General features: G+C 37.3%; 5 protein-coding genes across 19 annotated transcripts in view; 2 read left to right on the top strand and 3 right to left on the bottom strand.

Annotated features, from left to right (window-relative positions):
- Positions 1-7,409, top strand: part of LOC126925040 (pleckstrin homology domain-containing family G member 5-like) — an 84,478-nt gene extending 77,069 nt beyond the window's left edge. For 7 of the 14 annotated variants that reach the window (XM_050740173.1, XM_050740178.1, XM_050740176.1 and 4 more), the window contains 13 exons: positions 226-305; positions 1,753-2,023; positions 2,851-2,996; positions 3,075-3,386; positions 3,487-3,636; positions 3,707-3,967; positions 4,065-4,316; positions 4,402-4,616; positions 4,693-4,881; positions 4,969-5,198; positions 5,554-5,780; positions 6,243-6,500; positions 6,599-7,409. In XM_050740173.1, coding sequence (XP_050596130.1) covers positions 226-305; positions 1,753-2,023; positions 2,851-2,996; positions 3,075-3,386; positions 3,487-3,636; positions 3,707-3,967; positions 4,065-4,316; positions 4,402-4,616; positions 4,693-4,881; positions 4,969-5,198; positions 5,554-5,780; positions 6,243-6,248 — 2,339 coding nt within the window. In that variant the 3' untranslated portion in view covers positions 6,249-6,500; positions 6,599-7,409. Of the gene's footprint in view, positions 1-225; positions 306-1,752; positions 2,024-2,850; positions 2,997-3,074; positions 3,387-3,486; positions 3,637-3,706; positions 3,968-4,064; positions 4,317-4,401; positions 4,617-4,692; positions 4,882-4,968; positions 5,199-5,553; positions 5,781-6,242; positions 6,501-6,598 lie in introns of those variants that run through there. The other 7 variants (XM_050740183.1, XM_050740187.1, XM_050740181.1 and 4 more) reach the window with 6 other exon arrangements.
- On the bottom strand, positions 2,604-11,221 carry LOC126925049 (leucine-zipper-like transcriptional regulator 1). Of its 2 annotated transcripts, XM_050740210.1 has the most exons (10): positions 11,074-11,221; positions 10,331-10,639; positions 10,109-10,223; positions 9,874-10,040; positions 9,254-9,815; positions 8,721-9,171; positions 8,470-8,648; positions 8,107-8,391; positions 7,848-8,030; positions 2,604-2,749 (listed from the first exon to the last, which is right to left on the bottom strand). In XM_050740210.1, exons 1-9 carry the CDS (start codon positions 11,178-11,180, stop codon positions 7,911-7,913), a joined length of 2,295 nt encoding a protein of 764 aa, XP_050596167.1. In that variant the 5' UTR covers positions 11,181-11,221; the 3' UTR covers positions 2,604-2,749; positions 7,848-7,910. The 2 variants fall into 2 exon arrangements, with proteins under 2 accessions (XP_050596167.1, XP_050596168.1); XM_050740211.1 differs by lacking the exon at positions 10,331-10,639 and having other exon boundaries at positions 11,074-11,210.
- Positions 11,222-11,898: 677 nt separating this feature from the next.
- On the top strand, positions 11,899-13,116 carry LOC126925059 (uncharacterized). Its single transcript, XM_050740232.1, has 4 exons — positions 11,899-12,040; positions 12,150-12,336; positions 12,419-12,600; positions 12,671-13,116. The coding sequence occupies exons 1-4, from the start codon at positions 11,903-11,905 to the stop codon at positions 12,896-12,898; spliced, it is 735 nt and encodes a 244-aa protein (XP_050596189.1). The 5' UTR covers positions 11,899-11,902; the 3' UTR covers positions 12,899-13,116.
- Positions 13,117-13,318: 202 nt separating this feature from the next.
- On the bottom strand, positions 13,319-14,354 carry LOC126925061 (nucleolar protein 16). Its single transcript, XM_050740234.1, has 3 exons — positions 14,161-14,354; positions 13,756-14,083; positions 13,319-13,685 (listed from the first exon to the last, which is right to left on the bottom strand). Exons 1-3 carry the CDS (start codon positions 14,259-14,261, stop codon positions 13,551-13,553), a joined length of 564 nt encoding a protein of 187 aa, XP_050596191.1. The 5' UTR covers positions 14,262-14,354; the 3' UTR covers positions 13,319-13,550.
- Positions 14,355-15,265: 911 nt separating this feature from the next.
- Positions 15,266-17,082, bottom strand: LOC126925053 (cuticle protein 16.5-like). The gene is made up of 2 exons (XM_050740221.1): positions 16,928-17,082; positions 15,266-16,533 (listed from the first exon to the last, which is right to left on the bottom strand). The coding sequence occupies exons 1-2, from the start codon at positions 16,937-16,939 to the stop codon at positions 15,670-15,672; spliced, it is 876 nt and encodes a 291-aa protein (XP_050596178.1). The 5' UTR covers positions 16,940-17,082; the 3' UTR covers positions 15,266-15,669.
- Between the last annotated feature and the right edge of the window lie 2,099 nt (positions 17,083-19,181).

The raw sequence follows: 19,181 nt of genomic DNA, 5'->3' as shown, positions 1-19,181 counted from the left end.
ATCCGCTAAATAAAATCTCTTCGAATGGTTCGCAGCTACACGAATAAAGTTCCGAGAGTGATCGTCGTTTCCTTCGATCTTTCTTTTCCCCCCTCGTCGAATCGATCGAGATGCAAGTAAATGCCAAATGGCTGTAGAAAGAATCTGACTACGGTGCTGTATATCTCACGGAGAACTTTAGTTTTCGAAGTGCATTCAAACACGATTGTTCGTTTTCTGTTCCAGTTAAGGACAACGAAAAATCGAACTCGAGGTCGTCGAGCCAGAGGAGCAACCAGAGCGTCTCCCTGAGAAAAGCAAGCGGGGTAAGATTGCCCTCGTAACATCCGAAAGAAATACCATTTAATTCCTTTAATGGAACCTTGAACGCCTCCTGCATCCCAATAGAGGCTGAAGAGTCGATCGCTGAGAACAACCTTTTGCTCTCTCCTCGCTTTGCCTTCTCATCCCTCTCCAGTCACCTTTCTGATCATTCGACGACCACTTCCGCTCTTTCCTTTTCGATCGGCTCAGATTTTTTTAATTAGCGCGGATGCCCTCAAACGAATCGTTTGTCGGGTGCTCGGATCTGTAATTTCCCCAGAAGCGGATTTTCCAAGGTGTTTAATATTGGCTCGAAGCCGATGCCTCATTGTGCGCCGGGGCAAAAGCTGACATACATTGCCGTACTTTCTCCTAATCTTCGATCGACTATATAGCCACCGACTACGTGGCTTTAATAATCGCGGACAATACGATGACATCGGGGGATTTCTTGAACCTTGACCCGCTGAGCAGAAGACAAATTACGAAACGAACCCGAACGTCACGAACAATGTCCGTAGAGGTCGACGATTGATACTGATTCTCTTATTACGCTGGCATCCCAGATTCTAATGAGTCCACGTAGCTGGAACGCGATTCCCTCGTCAATTTTCGATACGGTGGCATTGTGTGTTCTCTGTTTGTCTATCGTGTTACCATGGTTGTTAGCAAACTGGAAATAGACACCCGACAATGGTTGATTGTCTCTTAGATTGCTCAGCCTGGTCAGTAAGTTGTCCATGTTTATGTATTTATAGAAATTTAAGAAATGAAAAAAGATGTATTATCGTTCGCCTTTCATCACTTTATACCGTATATATTTCAAAGTATATTATAAAAACTATTGGAAAAATCTGAAGATACATGGATCCGAGTTTTTTGATTTGAAAGATACAAATTTATAGAGAGATAGGATAAATGAACTTATTAGTCAATCTAATACGTAAAATATCCAAAGTATTGATTATCGAGTGAAATAAATCTCTGCTTTGATTCTATTTCTTTGCTTGTGTTCACAGAGGTAGCAATTTCTGTAAACAGCTGCAATCTAGTGATCAGAACAGATTCATCCTATCGCGTTGACATAATTCGAACGGTTCTCTGTCTTCGCAACGCGTTTTTATTACTTTTTGAACTTTATTATCGTTGTACAAAGCGATTGTTGTAATTTAGCCGGAGATCATATCTGTGTTTCCGATAAAACGGATGTTCTTGCACCGCAATATTAGAAACTAGGCGAGGAAAACCGAACGTATCTCGAAGGTTCACTTCCAATTGGAGAGTAACTTTGATGTCTGACCATTGCTAGCGACAACTACTTTCTTCGACCGCGAGCTCGTTAAGTGATGGGACACCTTCGAACAGCTTCTAATGACAATTTCATACGATATTCTTGGTACTATTCTTGTCGTACTGTTAAAGACAAATTATCGGACGTCTGTTTTGTAGAGTTGTCGTTGTCGCAGCGGTCGTTTCTTCAGCGTCTCGACGGAAGACTCGAGTGTCGATTCTGAGATCGGTAGCAACACCACGCTTACGTCTGGTCGGAGCTCCGCTGGGGCTGCGGGGCCCAAGACCAGCAAACAGCGATGGAGTGGCTTCTTCACCAATACCAAAGGCACGAAACTAGATCTACTCACCGCTCAGCTGGACGATTATAACAAACATGGCGTGCCGAAACTTTCCGAACTTTCTCACGAACTCAATTTTAACGAAGATGGTGAGAAATTTCTTTTTTAATATATCGGATTAGAACTAGATATATTCGTGGATCGTTAAGGAATAGTTAAGGAAAGGGCTAACACTAACACGTTCTGCACAACAAACTTATATTTGCACCCAATAAATTATCTTTCATTGCGAAACATTTAATATACATATTTATGTAGTATCGTGGACAAAAGGTCTAAAATATCGGCCGAACCGTAAACAGAGTAGCGAGAGCCGCGGCATCGTCGGGTACATCAATGTGTCGTCGGTCTTCTTTTTAAGTGGATAGTTTCGTGGAAAGGGCCTGCGTGACCCTGGCCACGGGCGTTTCGGGACACGTGTTCCAAACGACGGGAAAAGACAAAGAGACGCTAAAGGCAGAGTTAGTTGAGAAGCCGGAGAGGACGGATGCAAAAGGTGTGCAGAGTGTGAATTGAGAAGCGAGAGTAAGCAAGTGTAGAAGCCGGAGAATGTGAATCGGGAAGTCGAAAGCCGCGTATGAAAATAGGACGTACGATAGCATTGTAATCATTTCGTTACTTCAAATATTATTTATTAAATCAAAACATCATTACTTTCCTCTAAGACCCATTTAGATACTATATACAATGTAAACGATGTATATAATCGAGTAAAAGTACTTTACAGTTGGATAAGCTCATGTGCCGTTCGTAGATGTACAATTTCGATTTTGTGCGGGCGTTGTCATCGGTTCGTAGTCTTGAAATGTTCCAGGCTGAAAAGATACACAATAGTTTAGATACGACATAGTTTAATTAACGAATATGCATTAGGAATTACATTAACACTAAACATTGGAAATGAATTTTGTCGCAGTCTTGTACAATCTAGAACACGACTGGCGAGATATCGTTCAAAACTCGGATCAACTATCGGAGAAGCAACAGCAACAACAAACTGCTTTATGGGAGCTAGCTCAAACGGAGGTAGCTTACATAAAGACTCTAAAGGTTGTGACAGACGTAAGTATTCTAATAAAATATTTTTACACGAACTCTGTATAAAGATATCAAATCTTTATTGTTTCAATCAATTTATAGCTCTTTATGGCGTGCCTCTGCAGCCTGCAGACCTCGAATATCCTGAACGAGGTCGACAGGACAAAGCTCTTCAGCAACATTCCTGAGATCTACGCAGCGAATCGCTACTTCTGGACTGAGTATGTTCTAGTGATGGTAAATACATCGAGGACCACTGGACAACCGCTCGATCCTGGCCACCTTCTGCAAGGTTTCGAAACATTCGAGCAAACGTTCGCACCTTACACCAGATACTGCGCGGAGCAGAGCAAATGTCAACAATACTGCAGAGACCGTTTGAATGATAATCAGCTATTCACGGTCTATCTCGTGGTAAGAGTCTTGGAAACTCATTGTTGAAAGAAGACAGTCTGAAGAAGTATAATAAAAGAATATTTTATTTTCTGATTTATTTTATTTCTGTGTTTATTAGTGGTGTGAAACTCAAAAGGACTGCAATCGGTTGAAACTGCTTGACATACTGGTGAAACCTATGCAGAGGCTGACGAAATACTCTCTCCTGTTGAAAGCTGTTCACAAGAACACGGAGAACGAGGAACAACGAGCAGAATTGACGCATATGGTAAGAAAAATGTCACAGTACTTCCTTAATATTGTTATATCATTGCTACAAATAATTTTAAATGTTACAGATCAAATCTGTAGACGACTTCGTGGCATCAGTGAACGCAGCTTTGAAGAGGAACGAGGAAACAGCGCGGTTGGCCAGTGCCGCGTCCCGAATAGAGTGTTATGACGTGGTCGAATCTAGAGACGAAGAATTAGAGAAACTGATTAAAATTCACAGCACTTTTGACATTACCACTGTTCCAATGCCGGGTTGTCCGAAAGACAGCCTAAGAGTACTTCTTCGCGAAGGAGACCTGAAGTTGAGAGATGCCGCTAGTAGTAAGGTAAATGATTGATCATACAAATTCCAAAAATGTAAAAAATATTAAGATTGAATAATAATTGGAATCTTTGCATTTTGTTCTTTTTTTTTTTTTATAGATGGAAGTACATGTGCTGTTACTAACAGACATGCTATTGATCTGCAAACCGTCGACTAAGAAAACCTCGTCCAGTGGGCTGACTGGCACCGTTGGGGGCGGTTTGAAGATTATAAGACAACCGTACGTCATCGATCGCATCCGAATACACGAGCTGAAGGAACCAAGTAGCTTAGGCTTGGTTTATCTGAACGAGTATGGGGCGGCATCAGCTGCTCTGGTTCTCAGCGCCGGAGAATCAAAATTAGCCAAGGTATGCTTCCTCAGCCATGACATTCGAACATCGAAACTTTCTGCTCAAAGTTGTAACTGAGAATTATACGTGTCCTACTTTTTAGTCCTGGATGGAATCCATAAGAAAAGCTCAGCAGCAATTCGCGCTGATGAAAGTGCCACCACTTGGCAACACGATGAATTTGGGCACGGTCAGTAGACAACCGAGCACCTTCCTTGGTGACGTTGAATTCGAGCCAGAAGAATGCGAGGGTATACCAAAAACACCTCGAGGAAGTAGCAGAGCGTCGAGAGTGAGCAGCCTTGCCCACAGTCACAGGTACAAGTTCTAGGCTGATTAACAGATTCGAGTGAAGTAATAGGTCGGGATATCAAAGCTCTGCGAGCCCTAATAGTCATGAAACACCTTCCAGTGGAAGCATAGAGATGGAAGGCGTTTCACCGGGAAGTAGCAGCTTCCTGCCTAGCTACAATGCGAGCAGAAATGTCAGCGTGGAAACAAGTGAGCCACCGCGAGCCTCGAGCGTATCGTCGGAAGAAGGAGGTGAAAGTTCTGGACACAACCACAGACCTTTACAAATAAGGTAAATATACCAAGAACGACACAGAATGTTCGCAAATAACACAAGTGTCTTAAATGCAATTTGACCAATGTTTGACCGTTATTTTAGTCTTAACAAATTTGATAATAGACGATATCCGCTGAGTAAGTCGCCGACGCCTAACACGTTGAGTGTCCAAGTGCCAGCGTACTCTAGCTTGGGCCAATCGCTGCCAAATTTGACCCTAGCCACTTCGCCACAAACTTCGACCGTGTCTCCGACACCGCCAAACTCGCTTCTTATTGTACCCCAAATAACAAAGAGCAAGGACACTTTGCTTTCACCAGGGCATCGAGGTAGCAATTACCCACGCGGGAGTATATCTTTTTCCTCCCTTCTTACCCCTTAGATATCTGCTGTGACCAGAAAACTACCGGCGAACGTAGCACTGTGCATGCTTGACAGAAACTTAGAATAGGAGAATATAGAACATTTAAAATTAAGGGATCAAACAATGTCGGCCTAATTTATTTCTTCCTACTGCACTGATCCAATTCTTAGAAATAATTCGTCCTGTTCCTCTTTAAGGCTTCTCCCAATCCTACTATCATGAATTAATCACGAATGATGAAATTTCCACTGCTTGACATTAGCACGATAAAAAAATAAAATAAGCCGAATAAGTTAGGGTGTTAATTGGAAAAATACTATTAGGTATCTCGTATCCACCACCATCGCCCCCGAGAGGGGCGCTTAGAAGAGCGTTCGCGATTCCTCAATCACGAAACCCACCTCTCGTTAAAACGAGACACATAAGCTCGTCTGTGACACAGACGGTTCAGCCTACGATGAATCTAGACACAGAAGCCATTGAAGAAAGACGAAGAAGACTGGAACCTTCGCACAGGATGCCATCGACCAGCAGCATTGCGGAGGAAAAGGTTCATTGTTTCATCTAAAATTACGATCTCTTCTTCTTTGGCATTAATTTGATAACAGTATTGGTATCTTTTAATATTTTTTTTTTTTTTACGTATATGTATATTGTCAGAGAAAGAAGTTCGGTTGCCAAGCGTTTTATAAGTATAAAATTATTAAGTCAGCTTGTTCTTAGTAATGAAATCTCTTGAAACATTTTATACGTCTCCTAAATATTCAAACGACACGAACTGCACATATCAGCTAGTGCTTCGTTAATGACAAAACAGAGCTTCTTAAAAATCAATATAGAGACACCCACGACGTGCTTCTTCCTTTTTCTTTGATTTCATATAGAGCAGAAAAATGTCCGAAATTTTCAACTTAAAAAGAAGACCATAGAACGTCCTGTATTATCTATCGATCTTGAATGACTCCCTTTACAAAACGAAAAGTTTGGAGATGCATATGTCTTCTTTTTTTAGAAATGACTAGAACTGGCATACAGGAGTAACCTGCCGAAAAGATAAATTGCTACGGACCATCTGCATTTGATGAGGGTGTACGTGATACGTCGTGTTTAGAAACAAGATGTTCCTTTCTGTTATCTGTATGCAAGTGCTGCACACACTTTCATGCAGGACCAGAAAGTGGTTCAAACAATTGAGAATGGATTCAACTTGAATAAGTGAACGTCTCGTACTCCCTGTGCCTATAATATGAACCGAGCAATTTTACAATCGGTGAGTGTAACATGTTCTACTTCATACAGTTGATTTTGTAAAATAATAAATGTAAAATATCTGATTCTACATTATACTGTACATCTATGTTCTTCCAGATTGGGGCCATTCGAAATCAACGTGAAGTTTGTACCACGACCGTATCATTGTAACTGATTTGATTCTAGCTGTGTAACTTTTAGATCTCATTTTGTAATGAACTTGTCGTGGAGGTTTGAGACAGACATGTTTCAATGTTACCCTAGTTCATTTAGAATTCTAAGCGACGAACAAAAAAATGGCCTACCTAGTGTAATTAATATTACTACTATTTATCGTGATTTAAGTTTAGATAACTATAATAGTTGGAGTAAGATGCCTTTAGAGCAACAATTTTAAACTAAACGAGTTCGAGTTTTGTGAGTTAATGATATAAAAAAAAAAAAAAACAGGTACGAACATTTAGAAAGAAAGAGACTACACACGTAGAGAAAAATCACACTTTACGTAGAGAAAACGAAAGAAGAAAAAAAAAAAGAATGGACAATTGCGTTACTCTCTCGTCGATCGACACACGACTTATGAACGTGGACAGAATTACGAGAGGCATGAAACGAGAGCGGGTGACACGTTTACTTTAAGTACAAATTCTATTTCGCAATATTTTGTTCAAGAGACTGAACTAAAGTGTCGGGCTGTCGGCGAACGTTACCTAACTAGAGACAACAATATGTAGAGAGAAAAGAAGAGCAATGATTTTATACGAGCTCCTTTACGTAAAGTTTCTTTCAATCCTCTCCTTCCCAAAATTTGCGCAGCTTGTATTAAGCTTAAAGTGTTAAATTTACTATAAAAAAAGAGTATTGATTGTGCGTGTATGTGCTATCATCATTCACGATCAAGGTCAAAATATAGTACATAATTTATTAACCACTTGTGTCGTCATTTAATGCCCAATTAAAATCCTTATTGCTAAACCTAACACCAAATTCTTAAATTAATGCTTAAAGGTAATATTAACAAGTTCACACCTTAACGAAATATTTTCTTCGTTTTTCTTTTTATTAATAATTTCTTATATTCGTCGAATAAAGTAAATGTTACGCTGGTAATTTTAAGCGATCCAACGAGTATTTTTTTATTTATTTCTTCACAAGAGATTTCCAACAAATCATATTTTATGTACAAATAAATTAAATACTCTAAACATCACAATATCTAATACCGACTTAGCTGTTTCGCATTTTGTTCATCTATTTACATACGCGCACGATGTTTCAGATTTTTTAGACACTCGTCTACCATGTACCCATAACCCAGGAGATAAAAGATGTTGAATGTTGTTAGAATGCTGTATTGCACACTTACTTGAAAGCTCGAGGGCGAAGGCAAGTCCCAACTACGAGGACGGCAGTGCGAGCTCGACATTCGTCAGCAATCATTTTCCATGTTCTGACATGTTCGTGCCTCGCTACGTTCATCAGCCAATGCTCCTAAGATATCCAATAAAAGTTCACGACTCAATTGCTTTAACCTTGGTAGCATTGCAACCTGTAACGAAATAAGATGACATTTGCAATAAAGAAGACCTATTATTTTATAAAATAAATATAATATTGTAACATACCTTCGTAAAGTGATGCACAATAAGATTCAATGCGTATTTCTTTATGTCAACAGCTTGCATCCTATCCGCAGCTTCCAAGATTTGTATGACGTTCTCAAAAGTGACATTCATCTCAAGATTCTGTTTGCAAAACGCTTGCAATCGATTATTTGCAAAACCATAAAAAGCTGGCGCGTTAAATAAATATAAAGAGTCTTCAGGCGGCATTGAAACGTCCGCATAGTAAATATACCTTAATAAGGAGTGGAATGACTCGGAAGATGGAATCATTTCACCGATTTGTATCTGTTGTAAAGACGCATGTTTTATTAAATTATATTTAATAACCATAAATAAACAAATGTGTAAAAATCGACATCTTACGTTTACTGTATTATTTTCAGGCATAAAAGAGCGAAACATTCCCTCAAAATAGTTACAACGCGCCGCGAGAATGGCCTTGTGGGCTGGAATCGGCACGCCATCCAACATAAGCGTTATATCACAGAATTCTCTGCCCACACTTTTAAGAAATGCCTCCATGTCCTGTTCCAAAGTCGTCCCTAAAGCAGCAAATAAATTCAAGCAAAAAAAGATAAAATGATTATTTCATAAGAAATTTTGGAAAACCTCACCTGTAGTAAGATCGCACTGCCTAGGAAATAAATCTTTTTGAGGCATTTGTCTTTTTCTAATAATTTCTACCATCAAAGGTTGATCCAAGGTCTCAAATTCCTTGCTCATTACAATTTGATTGTAATTGACTTCTTTTACAATGAAACTCAAGCAAAACTCCTTTATAAAATATAATTTTAATTGAACGGCGTTATGCAATGCTTCTAAAACGTTAGCGCGACTTATAGTTGCTTTCAAATATTGAACGCACAACTGGTCCAATCGTTTCATATTAAATTGCAAAGCTAAACGATAAACATCCATCATAAGAAGCACAATTCGATTGCTTAATGGGTCTTCGACACGACTACTCGACCCATCTTCACTTCTTTTTGTTGGATCGATACGATCGGTATAAATATAGTTAAGAGCCATCTCAAATGCCTCTGGGACAGCATCTTTCAGTTTTACCTATAACATAATAGTAATATAACACATTGTTAGTTCCCAATAATGGATATCAAATTAATAATACTTTACTAAATTCACTTACTTCTAACAATGGCATATCTTTGATTGGTACATCTGCGGTTCCAAAAACTTCCTGTAAATGTTTATCTCGTTTCTTTCGAGCTTGCCTAATGCGCTTCCTAAGAAATTGTGAACGAGCCGCTACCATAGCTATATGAGCAGGTATTTTGGTTTCTGCATCTCCTACTATAAATTCTACATCACAGAAAAGGCGCTTGTTCAAAAGTTTTCCAAAATCATCATGTAAAGTACATTTTGGATAAGACGAAAATTGGAATCGGTACGTTTCCCCAGATCGGACATTATTGTCGGCTGTTCCACCGAAAATGAACATTGCTTCTCCGATTACCGCTGTTGCGTGAAACACTCGACCAGAAGGAACCTGACTATCAGCAGATGGCAAAATAATATTCCATGTTTGCGTATCGAGATCATAGCAGTGAAGATCGTTGGGTAACGTAGAATCAGCTGCGCCGCCAAACACGTAAAGATGTCTATCAAAACTAACCATGGTGTGACCATATCGTCGCGCTGGTGGAGGTGGTGCACCACGAAGTATATGCTCCGTTGAAATTCGCGTCCATCTAGGATGTAATTCCGTTGAATACAATATAACTTCGAAACACAAAACTATAAACCTACCGCCTTTCTCGAAAGTGGAATTGAAAGAGACTATTTGTGATCTTAGCTCCACTCTGGCCACTGAATACAAACATGGATTCGCGTGCTACTGCAACAGGAAAGTTACAACATGTTGGTGGGCAGTCGCCAGACTGAACAACCTCTTCCCACACTCTTGGTTCTCCAGGCTAAAAATAATAAAAATATAATTAATAACTTGCCACTCTGTTTTAGATATAGTGTATTAATAACTTACTAATAATGATATTGTCCACATATCGTTTAATCTCGCATTACCATCATAACCAGCAAATATCCATAATTTATTATTATATACAGCAGCTCCATGTGCAGATCTAGCCACAGGAGTTCTAGAAAGAAATGCGAAAATTGTATTTCATATAAGTATACAATAGATAATCTGAAAAAAAAAACATTAAAAATTTAGAAGTAAATTAAATAAGTAAGTAAAACATACTTCCCAATAAATTTCCATTGTATCCATTGACCAGTTTGGAATCGGTACTCAAATAGGTCATTCTTATTTGTGAGATTCGAATTGGAATGTATGTCACCAGTGTAACCACCAAATACAAACATAGACGAGTCATGCACAACTGCAGAATGATGATATCTTGGAGCAGGAGGTATTCCTGTTGCAAATGCACGTCCCCAGGACTTTTCTTTTACATCAAATCTCAATAAATCATTCAACATTCTTTTACCATTATCGCCACCAAAAACATAGATCGCATCTTTGTATGCTACAACAGTATGTTTGCTACGCCTGTGTATAATACAATATAGTGAACTTCTGAAGTAATGTATTTACAAAACTTTTTCTAATATGATATTTAATTAAAGAAAGTAAAGAACAAGAACAAAACAAATTTAATTAATAATAAATTACATTTAGCCACTATAGCAACTTAATTTATAGAAGAATTGTATTGGTAATAATTAAAAACTTTACAAATTATGTATTATCATTTATTTACAATATTCATTTAACAATTACAAATAAACTCTTTTCGACAAAATTAGGAAGTAAATAAAGAGACTGGAAAATGATGGGTATAAATGAAACACTGATGCATAATTATTGGAATTGAAATGCTGTAACAAAATTGTTGGTTGCATATTGTAGAGAAGAAAAGCTTAAAATATAAAAATAGAAAATAACATATAATTCAAGTAGTAAACTAAATTAATTGAAATTACCTGGCACCAACGAATTCGTCACATTCTAGCATCCGTTGCCAGCGATGAACAGTTTCAAAAGGACCAAAATCAAGAGTCAAACACTCTGCTGTCGCAACGTTATCCATTTTTTATTACCTCCAAAAAATAGAATCACTTTAAAATATTCATTTTTAACCTATATACTGACTTAACCATTCCTCATTCTTCATAACTGTACAACGCTCGTCAAATAAAAATAAATCTATAAACGTTTCCAGTCACGAAATTCAACAGTATCGTATCGAAATATCTGAAACTTATCGTGTACTAGCTATAATCAAAGTAAATCTTCCGCTAGTGACAGAACTGTCAAAAACGTGTGATTGGATTGATCGGTAAGATTACAGTATACAATAGAACACAGTTGAATTTACATACAATTGTTTATTTCACCCATAATTAATAAAAATAGTCTGTAACGATATCTGCTTTAAATTATACTTTATGACATGTACGATTATTGTTCACATGAGTGCGAAATGTAAAGTACAGAATTATCACGGGAAAATTGGTTCTATTCCCAAACTTTTTTATCTTATCAGTAGTACCAAATTAATAAACGGGAAAAGAGTTGGCGCTTTTGAACGATTTTTATTGTGTACCGTTATAAATTCACGCAAATACGAATAATATTATAAATGTGTGTTACAAATCTTACGATTACGCACATCTCCTTTGAACGATGTGAGATACATGTCATGCGGTGAAGTGATAACCCGTGAGACAACGTGCTAGCACGCGGAATCCAAACCGTGAAAGTCGGCTCTACTTTTCAATCTTTCACTAAACAAAACAATACTCAAAAATAATGATAGGAAATGTATTTCGAAACGGTCAAAAGATCTTTTGGATCAGCTGTACGTGTATCGGTACGTACATCGCATACCGATACTGGAAAAAGCGAGAACTTCTGGCAATAGACGAAGGTTTTGATGAGGTGTCTAAGGTTAGAGTTCCGTTTTTGTTTCAAACCAATTTAGAAATTTCATTTCGTTCATACTTTTACTCGTTGAATTTAAAGCTCGGTAACAATCTTCATTGCTTTACTTTTATAGATCGATGATACTCATGAAAAACGAGTACTTCTATTAGGTTTAGACGGAGCTGGAAAAACATCGATTATAAACCAAATATGTGTTGCAAACGGCGATGAAATTTCTTACACTGTCCCTCCAAAACCAACAGAAGGTTCTACTGTATATAAAATAAAAAATGGGGTTCTATTTTACAATGTTTGGGATAGTATGTAAAACTCATTATTCTAGGTTTGCGTATAATATGATCACATTATTAAATGTATAATTATTCAATGTTTTATTGCTAGTTGGAGGTTCAGATCCCACTAGAAAATATTGGACTGCATTCTTACAAGACACAGATCTGTTAGTATTTGTAGTAGATGCCTCTGATGTAAACAAATTATCTTCCGCAGCTTCTATTTTGAAACAATTATTAAGTGATGCAAGAATGGATGATATACCAATTTTAGTAATTGCTAACAAGCAGGTAAATATTTTTGATTATACTTATTCAAAAAGTTTCCACTGTGTCTAACATGTTTGCGTATGAATATTAGGATTGTCCTAATGCTTTGAAACCAGAGGAAGTTAAGAAAGCTTTAGATTTATTAAGTATTTCTCCACATAAACACAAAGTAGAAATAATTGGATGCCAAACACGACCTCTTCCTGAAATGCCACCAGAAACAACTGAGTATACTTGGTATCATGCATCTATGGATTCTGTTAGGAAAAAAATATTCTATATGGCAAAAGATAGTGTATCTGCTCCTTTGTTCTGTTAGAAAATACTTTATACAAGAAAACAAGAAGAAATAGAAGGCTAAGAAAAAAAAAAGAAGGAAACAACAGTATGGCTAGTTCAGCATATCCTGTACAATTTTTCACTGAATTAAAGTGACTACAATTTGTCCAGAATGAACCTTATTAAGAAAGAATAATTCGAGTTTTAAAAGAAAGATATGAATAAATGTGCACAATTTATAAGGCTTTCTCAGTACAATATGTTTGCAATCATTTAATTTTACAATACTTTTTATACTGCTTTTTTCCAACATACATATATATTTATTTAATAAATTATTTATTTCCTTCATTAGATCACAACAAATGTTTTTCTTATGTTTTTTATATTTTAAATATACAAAATAGACACTACATTAGTTTTTGTAATTGATATACAAAATAAAGATTTAGAGACTGTATTTAGGAACATAAATCTATTTTATTCATTCATAATGTATAGTATTACACATAATATATATATATGATATAAAAGAAATCAGTGGTTTTATACAATAAGTATTATTTTGCCTTGTCTGTTTTTGTACTTACCTAAATAAAAGCATTAATTAATATATTCATTTTATACTGCAATACTTTATATACAAATTTGTATCAAAAATGGAATATATTTGTTCTAAACAGTATAAGAAATTAATTAATGTTACTTTTATTTTTGCTTTCAAGGTATTTATTGTATTGTTCAGGGATGCCTTTGAATATTTTAATTTTAGCACGTATTTGCTTCCATGTGTATTGATAATAATTTTTCTTATCTAGTGCCATAGCCTAGATGATTCATTTAATAATAAGAAACAATTTGTCAATATGAAAAACATTGCTGTAGAAAAGACATTACCTTGTACTCTTCTCCGTACTTATCCATTAAGTAAGTAAGGAAATACACCTGACTATTTGGTAGCATAAACTTCCTTTTTCTCGGTGCCTTTGCCTCTGCCTCGAGTTGTTGTGCCACATGTACCTTTATAGGTGTCATTTCAACATCTTCCTCTTCAATTTGTAATTTCTCATCAACATTGTCATCTTTCTGTTTTAAAACTTTTTCAATATGCTCTCTCTTTGAGTTTGGTATCTTCAAAGCATCATTTGGATCATATGCCAATCCCATTTGGTTTAAATTAGTTCGCGTAGATTTTATTGCCTCCCACGATTCTTTTACTTGAGGACTGTGAAAAATAAAATTTTGTCTCATTACTTATGTATATCCATAATAAAACACAGTGAAAATTTTGGTTATATTTACCATTTTATTGTCGGTAACTTGGACAGCTTATTTCGCAATCGTTTACGATTTACATTCATACGATATTTCTTTCTACGTTTTACCTTTCTAATTTTCGTCATTTTTCTGATCTTACACTATTACGTGTTCTTGAAAAATAATCAAATTTCTAATTCAAGCTCACATGCTGCATGCGTATACTTAGCAATGTGAATTCACCAGATTGTACTCTTGATAATTGTCCCTAGGGAGAAATGTTTAGTGTAAAGTAGAATGGTATGACTAGTGGCGCGTTTAATTCGAAAGGAATCGGAAATATTTCACTGATGAAGCCTATTAAAATATGATATAACAGTATATGCAATACTTTTTGTGTTAAAACAATAAATAAAACAAACATGAAAGCCATTCCTTCTATGCAAGAGAATTATGTGTAATACATAAAAAAATGGGCTTTCGACTGTTTTCAGAAGTGGATGTGCCAGAAATCGATTACTTTAGCGGAATTCTATAAAATTTGCCCTCGATTTCGTACAATCCGATTGTCAAGTGATCATCCATTGTATGCTAATTATTGTTCTATTGACCTTAGAACGGAGATATTTTACAGTTAATACGTGATAGGGAAAGTCTTTTCACACAATGATGTTTAAACACGTTCTACTTCCATTGTTGTTTCGTGGCCTTTTGTTATCATTCTCTATAGAGAATGGCCACTAAACAAGCAGGATTTTACAATTTATTATTCAGCTCTTGATTCAACTGTTCCATTTACTGAAACAAACAAAAAAACCTATTACGTTTTATTTAACGAACACAACGAATTATAGTTCATGTTTGAATAAAAATAAATCAGAGATTTATCATTCAATTAAAATTATAGCGTTCTGTTTATTACAGAAACGTAATTAATGTCGCTGCGGATGATTTGTTATTTTAATTGGAGTAATGAAAAACAAATGGGAACGATATCTGTTCGATAGCTTTTATAAATAAATTAGAGGAACATCAGACCAGAATTATTATTGCACAGTCACTTTTATTTCGGTGGGAAGGGATAAAATAAATTAACAGTATTATTGGAAAATTGAAAATTTATTTCTCAATTATTCGAATGTGTGAAAAATCCTTCGGAATCGAAAATGTGTTTCATAAAGGTAGCTGGTGTGTATAATAATATAAATAAAATTAATCTCACCTATACCTACTTACATGCAACATTTATACATCTACTTGAGTTCTTTATATTTATATAATCAAATTCTACTGTCCTCATAGCGCGGAGTTGTTAAAATATTTATCTACAAGTCTGAATCCGGTTCTGTTAAGTCTTTCGTTCCTGATAAATTATCCTGATCATCGATACTTCCTCTTCAATAAAATTCACCGTCATAATCATAATGCAAATGAACTTCACTGAAGAAAGGACATGTACTTCTTAGAGTCGTCAAATATTCCAAATCTTGTTCAGAAGACTGAAGAAAGCCAAGATCCAAACTCTTCAGAAGAAACGTATAGGGTCACAAAGGTTTACCAGGCGTAGCTGGTACCGAGACCGTTGAATACCGTGTGTACGACGGGGGCAGCCGCTTCGTATCCGTAGGCCTTGGAGATCAATTGAGCCTGTGGAGCGTATGCATGGGCGAGAGGAGTGGCGGCATAAGTCTTAGCTAGAAGAGGTGCTGAAGCGATGGAGGCGGTGTATCCGTGGGCTGGCGCGATCAGGGCGCTCTTGGCAATGACAGGAGCATGGGCAGCGTATCCGTAGCTTTTGGCGAAAAGAGGAGCACCTGGTGCAGCGTACGACAGCTGAGCGGTTGGTGCTGCGTAGGACAGATGAGCGGCTGGTGCGGCGTAGGACAGATGAGCAGCTGGCGCAGCGTAGGACAGAGAAGTGGCGTAGGATTTAGCGAGCAGAGGAGCAGCAGCGACTGGAGTGGCATAGGTCTTGGCCAGAAGAGGAGCTGGTGCAGCGACTGCAGTCTTAGCGATCAGAGGAGCTGAGGCTGCGTAGCTGTATGGGGCGGCGTAGGCCTTGGTGACCAAGGGGGCACTGTAGCTGTACGGGGCAGCGTATGTCTTGGCAATGAGGGGAGCGGCGGTCGGCGTGAGGTAGGCTGGGGCAGTGTAGGCCGCCTTCACGATAGGGGCATGGCTGATTTCATAGTTGAAGAGACCATCGTTGCTGACGCTGTGGCTGCTCACGCGGACGAAGGAATGAGCGGAGTCGTCGGACTTCGAATAAGAAGAAATCACGTTCTGACCGGCAAAACCTTTCTGGGTGGACTCCTGGCTGAAACCGATGCTGCTGTGGTCACCAGACGACGCTGCGATGTCATAAGCGGCTGGACCACCGGCACTGGCTACTGCCAGGAAGGCTGCGACTACTACGAACTGCAGAAAAATTATTTTATTATTACGTGTAAATATCACATGATGAGAAATAATAATTATGTTCCCTGTCTAGTCGAAGTTATTGACGATAGTAAAATGCTTCACAAACAAAAAGAAATCTGTTCCGAGAAAGCAAGTGGCCAGATCATACTAAACTACTAAACTAATTAAAATGATCTCTAGTTTCAACAAAGATTCTTCCCCGTAGAAAATTTATATTTTGTTATGTTATGCCCAACGGCTTGAACCTTTCACAAGATCCACAGCAAGCGATTAAACCAATTAACGTGATCTAAAGTTTCAACAAAGTTTTATGCTTTGTCGAGTTAAACCCAAGGCCCTAAATCTTCGATGACTCGTTGTACGAGCGACGACGTTCAAGGAAGAAGCTTACCTTGAATGCCATTTTGCTTTTGAGTGAAGGACCCGCTGTGCTCTGACAGAATACGAAACTTGGCCCGGTATTTATATGCAGCAAAGCTTGCAGGGGGATCAATTGAATTTTGGGTGCCACCGTTTCCAATCTGATTGGGTATGGCTGATCAAGGGAGAGGGAAATTGTATCATGGTACACTTTTTTTCGTAAGGAATCATTAAGAAAGTGGTGGAACATAGCCAGGTTAAGGGGGGACATGGTCGAATATCGGGCGTGGTCTTGACTCAATTAAGATCACTAATTTTATAAGCATACGGAACAATCGTACCAATCATAACATTATGTTCCAACATAATGTTAAGGAAGAAGCTTCTTTTTCAGAGTAAAAGTTTTTATCACATCATGAAATTAGATTTTATTGACGTTTCTACGATATCACACAATATTTATCTGGTAAAGTTTCGGCAATTACGTAAATACGATTACTTTACGTGTTTCTATTTTGTAATTTTGCATAACTTAAATATACATATGCTTGGTATTTAATATTCGTCTAATTAAGATGTTTACATGAAGCAGGAGGGTACGAAAATAATTTTTAACGAATTATATTTATTTGAGGCCCATTAACCAGCAAAATTGACCGATGTCGCCAATTATATACATCACGTAATAACTTGTTTGATTCACGTGAATGATCTTTTTTCGGGTTACTCGGTTTATTCTGTATTGCATAAAAGAATACTGCTACGTCACATAAGGCGTTTAACTTTTTTCCCTTATACTCTGGCCTTCCTTTCGTTTATGTAATGTGATACATATACCAATGCCGGGTCGCGATAGTGTAAAACCTGCCAAGGACGCACTTTCTCCAAATTGTGGCACTGACATAAAAAGGCATACACGTTCACCGGATCCATGCGATTTTTGCCCATGTGTCGGTGATCTTGTTACCATTGTCAGATAAAATCTACTATCCCGATGTCGACTCGGAGGCGAATAGCTCTACGTTTAGAAATTAATAGGCGTGACACTGCCAACCCCGAATTGGACTGCCATGACGTAATTTCAAGTTTTGATTTAGATCGAATATATAGTATGTTCTTAAAGGAACAGCTAAAAGAAAGGAGCTTTCTATTTCTTCATTATTGCAACCTGTTCCGCCACATGTTTCTTCATATATAAGAATAGCAAAGAGAAATTGGAAATCGTTAAAGTAGCTTTTTCTTTTAAAGGGTGGCTCTTCATTTAGACTCACTTTTTTCCGTTGATTATCTTTTTATGTTCTTTGTTCGGGATTTCCACCGGAGTTTGATTCCCCTTTTAGTTTGATTGCTCGTGCTTAGGGTAATTGCCGAAGATCGCCCTTCATTCGCCATCCACTGTCTGATACGCTTCTTCATCTCTTTATCATAGCCTACATCAAATAGAGAAAAATCAGAAAATACATCGTTGAACAGCATCATTTCCTGATCGCAAGGTCGCTCGAATGAAAAGTCCTGGACCGTTTTAAAAGTAAACCAAGGTGGTTTGGAATCTCTCATAGGTGTTTCCGTTTTCTTCAATGTGTGAGATTCCGTCGAGTTTGTCGATGAAGTTCCATGCTGTTATTCTTTGGACGTTGATGGATTTTTTTTTTTTTTTATTCACTACGAACAATTTTGCGACTATCATTATTGTATATTTTTACGAATATGCAAATATCTGCAATAGGTGTAGTTTGTTTATGCGTGTCGTAACATTTAATGACTTTTATCGAGTCTTCTCGAGAATGATCGGTTCCAGCGTCCACGACAATACTTTATTATATAACCTTTGTTCAATTTGTATTTGACATACATATCCTCGAGGATTATAGAAGTGCGAGACGATAATGATTTATTTTCGATGAGATATGCGATCGTTTGAAGATATTCTTCTGTTGAAGATAACTTTTTTGTAGGATCTGTGACGCGATACATCCTATTAGAATTATGAAAAGAAATGAATTAAATATATGCTTCACGTTAAGATGTAATTTACCTGATAGAGAGTACTCGATATAGTTTGTGGAAATTTAAAGTTAATAAATATGTTGGGGATATTTTTATTTATTAATTCAAACGATTCCGACGATTCTGAAGTTCCGTTTGCCTGAGATATTTTCGGTAGTCTTGTCGTTTCAAAATTATCTTGCTTCGTTTCATGTCTTTTCATGCTAGATAATTTAAGAAACAGTTACACAATAATTATTCCAATATTAGGTTACGCAATACGTAATGTATAAAAAGAT

This window comes from Bombus affinis, chromosome 15 (assembly GCF_024516045.1).
Source record: "Bombus affinis isolate iyBomAffi1 chromosome 15, iyBomAffi1.2, whole genome shotgun sequence".
NCBI lineage: Eukaryota > Metazoa > Arthropoda > Insecta > Hymenoptera > Apidae > Bombus > Bombus affinis.
This window is presented reverse-complemented; position numbering and strand designations above follow the sequence as displayed.